The sequence below is a fragment of the Mustela putorius genome, unplaced genomic scaffold (genome assembly GCF_011764305.1).
Source record: "Mustela putorius furo isolate JIRA1106 unplaced genomic scaffold, ASM1176430v1.1 tig00001703_pilon_pilon_pilon, whole genome shotgun sequence".
NCBI lineage: Eukaryota > Metazoa > Chordata > Mammalia > Carnivora > Mustelidae > Mustela > Mustela putorius.
The window spans coordinates 12,264-16,790 of NW_025421849.1; the positions used below are offsets into that span (position 1 = coordinate 12,264).

At 51.5% G+C, this 4,527-nt stretch overlaps 1 protein-coding gene across 1 annotated transcript; it reads left to right on the forward strand.

Moving 5' to 3' along the window:
• Positions 1-351: 351 nt before the first annotated feature.
• Positions 352-2,119, forward strand: LOC123394189 (ERBB receptor feedback inhibitor 1-like; the record flags this gene model as incomplete). The annotated part of the gene is given in 2 exon segments (XM_045087955.1): positions 352-575; positions 577-2,119. Coding segments are annotated over 2 exon segments (1,287 nt in total), but the record flags the coding sequence as incomplete, so codon positions are not given.
• Between the last annotated feature and the right edge of the window lie 2,408 nt (positions 2,120-4,527).

The following is a 4,527-nucleotide window of genomic DNA, read 5'->3' on the forward strand; positions in this document are numbered from 1 at the left end:
GCTCCGCGGGGGGAATGCAGGCTACTGGTTGACCGCAGATCCCTCAGCCTCAAGCGTGGAGACCTCCCAGAGTAAGACACCATGTCCACGGCAGGAGTTGCTGCTCAGGAGATTAGAGTCCCATTAAAAACTGGATATCTGGGACGCCTGGGTGGCTCAGTTGGTTAAGCAGCTGCCTTCGGCTCAGGTCATGATCCCAGCGTCCTGGGATCGAGTCCCGCATCGGGCTCCTTGCTCGGCAGGGAGCCTGCTTCTCCCTCTGCCTCTGCCTGCTATTCTGTCTGCCTGTGCTTGCTCTCGCCCTCTCTCTCTCTGATAAATAAATAAAAAAAAAAAAAAAAAAAAAAAAAAACTGGATATCTGCACGATGGCCAAGCCATGAGGACCGTGAGGACCTGCTGGGGCAGCCGCAGTGAGTTTGAAAATCACTTTTTGAACATTGACCCGATCACGATGGCCTACAGCCTCAACTCCACGGCCCAGGAGCACCTCGCGTCTCTCGGGCACGCGGCGACGCCTGCGGCGAGGGACGGCCCCGCCCAGAAGCCCAGCCTGGCCCCGCTGGTCATCCCGCCCGGCGCAGCGAGGAGAGGAGCGCGTGGTGTGCGGTTTGCGGCGGCTCTCGGTGAACTGGCTGTGCGCGTCCCCCCCCCCCCCCCCGCTCACCCCCGGGAGGAGCCCCCCGTCCCCCTTCCCCTGCGCGGCCCTCTGCGACCGGGGCTCGCGGCCGCTCCCGCCGCTGCCCATCTCGGAGGACCTCGCCCTGGACGAGGCCGACTGCGAGGTGGAGTTCCTCACCAGCTCGGACACCGACCTGCTCCTGCGAGACTGCGCGCTCTCCGGCTTCAGATACGACGTCCCTGGCCGGCGCAGCTTCCGCGGGTGTGGACAGATCAACTACGCATACTTCGACACCCCGGTGGTCTCCGCGGCCGACCTCAGCCAGGCGCCCGAGCCGCACGGCGCGGTGCAAAGTTCAAATCCTCCCCCGCCCCAGAGCCACCGGAGACTGCGAGGGTCGCATTCGGGACCGGCCGGGTCTTTCAACAAGCCCGCCATAAGGGTGTCCAGCTACATACACAGAGCTTCTCCCAACTCAGACGAAGACAAACCCGAGGTGCCCCCCAGGGTCCCCATACCTCCCCGGCCTGTGAAGCCGGATTACAGAAGGTGGTCAGCAGAGGTTACTTCCAGCACCTACAGTGACGAAGACAGGCCTCCCAAAGTGCCACCGAGAGAACCTTTATCCCGCAGTAACTCGCGCACACCCAGCCCCAGGAGCCTCCCGTCTTACCTCAACGGGGTCATGCCTCCCACGCAGAGCTTCGCTTTCGACGTCAGCAGCAAGGCTCTGCAGAGACAGAACAGCGAAGGATCTGCCAATAAGGTTCCTTGCATTCTGCCCATTATCGAAAATGGGAAGAAGGTCAGCTCGACGCATTATTACCTACTACCTGAGAGACCCCCGTACCTGGACAAATATGAAAAGTTTTTTCGGGAAGCAGAAGAAACACACACAGGCCCCCAACCCCAGCCCCTGTCTGCTGACTGCGGTGTCATCAAACCGGATCCAAAAACAAAACTGGACCTCGGTGGCCACATGAAGCGCAAACACTTGTCCTATGTGGTTTCTCCTTAGGCTCTGCGGTCGTGGTTCAGCAGGGGCTCCCTGGGAGCAGATGGTTGGCAAGCCACTCTCCCATTCAGTGGAGATTCACAGGGGAGTGCTCCAGATCGCAGAGCAGAATAGCTGAACCCTCCGTCTTAGAGAGAGGGTCAGAGCAGCCACCAGGCGCCCTCAGGCTGGGAAGCCCTGATTTGTTGGCGTTGCAGGAAAGTCTGTTCCAGCCTAGAACGGAAAGCTGTGCCGGCGGGGAGGGAAGGCTGGGAAACCTTCGATGTGTGTATACATTAGAGACTTATAGAAGCCTGTGTGGCAGCCACGGGCCGTAGTCACGGGATAACCAATTAGTTGCTACCTTAGAGTAACATGTATTCAGAATGTTAAAACAAGCTGGAGGATGACTCCTGACTGAAAATTGAGCAAATGGAAAGAAAACACAGTATTGTTTAGATCAGAATCATTAAAAAAACAAAAAACAGTAAACAACCAAAAAAACCCAAAAACCATTTTTGCTTAGTCAGTTTGAAAGGATCTGGCTCTCGGGCCCATGAAGTTCTGTCTCCTTTATTTCTGCAAACAGTCTGTGCCACTGAGGGCGGGGCCCACATCTGTCCCGTGGCCCTTCCTGCCCAGTTTAAAAATCGTCCCGAGGCCTGGGTCCCTCCAGTTTGCCTTCTGCTCCGTTGAGGGGAGGTTGGCAGTGTGCTTGGCAGCCATGTTCTCACCTGTGCACATGTCTCACACCTTGACAAATGAGAAGGTTCCAGAATCCATAAATCATTTTTCCTGACAGTTCCTGCTCTGTTCTGCCCACTAGCGTGGCCCATCGTAGCGTGGGCCTCGCAGCTGCGGAAGGAGGGCAGGTTCAGGTCCTGTGGAGAAGCAGACCGTTTGCCCGTGGTCAGGAAGTCAGTTTTAAGCAATCGTGAAACAGCTGTGTGACTGAGAGTCACTGGGAGCATGTGTTGTGGTTTTGTGTTGGTGTTTTGTTGTTTGTTTGTTTTTTTTTAAGATTGTATTAATACACAAATACAGCACAAGCTGGCCTTGTGTTGCTGGTTCCTATTCAGTATTTCCCGGGGATTGTTTGCTTTTTGAGTGAAACACTTGTGACCAAGAGCACAGTATGTCTTAATGGCACAGGTCACAATAGCATCTTCCTGCTTCTGGGACCGTCCCGATTGGCTGCTTCACCCGGACTCAGTGAGACCTGTCACGTGCGCTGGGGCTTCCACACGCTTCGAGGTGTGGATCTTGTAGAGACAAGCACAAAAGAGAAGGTGCTCACTAACAGAGGTACGTTACTACAATGTTCTCTTAACAGTTCAACAAGCTGTTTACAGTTTAAACTGCTGAATGATAAGATTTGAGCTATTTAAAGCTTATATTTTAGTATGAACTAAATGAAGGTTAAGACATGCTTTAGAAAAAATGCACTGATTTCTGCATTTTGTGTACAGTGTTGGACAAAGGATTTTATTCATTTCTGTTGCATTATTTTGAATATTGTCTTTTCATTTTAATAACGTTATAATACTATTTAAAAAGAAAAAAGAAAACCCTATCAACTCCACTAAAATAAAAATTAGAACTGACAAATGAATTCAGGTAAGTTGTAGGATACAAAATTAATATACATAAATCTATTGTATTTATATACAGCAATAACGAAGTAGCAGAAAGAAAGGAAGAAAAGAATCCCACTTATAATTGGTTAAAAATAATAAAATACCTAGGAATAAACTTAACCAAGGAAGCAAAAGACTATACTGTGAAAATTCTGGGGCCTCTGTTTGTTAGACACACTGGCTGGACGTACAGGGTGTCGTGGTAGCTGAAAAAAGTCAGACAGAGAAAGACAAATACGATACGATTTTACTTACATGCAGAATCTAAACAACAAAATAAAAAGAACGGACTCTTAAATATAAGGAACAAATCGGTGGTTGCCAGAGGGAAGGGGGTTGGAGGATGAGCTAAATGGGTAAAGGGGGTTGAGTCACTTCCAGTTATAAAATGAACCGGTCACAGCAATGAAAAGTGCCGCACAGGGAACACAGTCAGTAATGTGATAACACTGTGTGGCCACAGATGGTGGGGACACTTACCTGGCGTGTATTTTATAACATGTGTAAAAGTCAAATCACTATGTCATACACTTGACACTAATATAACATTTTAAGTCAACCATACTTCAACTTAAAGAAAAAAAGGATACTGGTTAAATGAAAGGGAGGGACAGACTGTTCCCATTCTGAGCAGCCTCAGGAACCCTGGGGACTCGCAAGTGGCTTCCTAAGGAAGTGTCCCTTTGAGTCCCAGGGACTCAGCCTTTGGGGACTCTAGCAGTCCCCTGACAGCCTGTCCCCCACCTCATTCCCTGTCACCAGCTGAAAAAAATACCCCCTTTTTCTCCAGTGGAAAGCCATCTTCTTAGCTGTGCACAGTTGTCCTCTGGGAATGGGGGTCGCTCGGTTTGTTTCTTGAGGCGCCCCTGCCTGGTGCTTCTGAGGCCCTGCAGAGGCAGAGTTCTCCTGCCCCAGACAATCCTGTTCTGCCCTGGATGATCCCGTTCCCCTGCCCCGGATGATCCCAATCTCCCGCATCCCTCACGAGGCTCCGCCGGCAGCCAGGCTTCTCGAGGAGGACATGGCCTTAGGAAGAAGCTGACCGCAGAAGCTGGCCACGTGTGTGTGTCTGCCTTTGGGCAAAGACTCTCCGAGTCCGATGTTAGCTTTCATTTAAGACGTTTCTTCGTGAACGTCCTACATAAAAGGTCGGCGATGCCCGAGTTCTGGAGCGCAGGCTCCCTGAGGATGGTTTTCTTTCTCGGATAGAGATGCTACGTGCGCATCTCCAGAAAACGCCCCTGTGAGCTCTCAGCCCATTTCCCCGGATTAGAT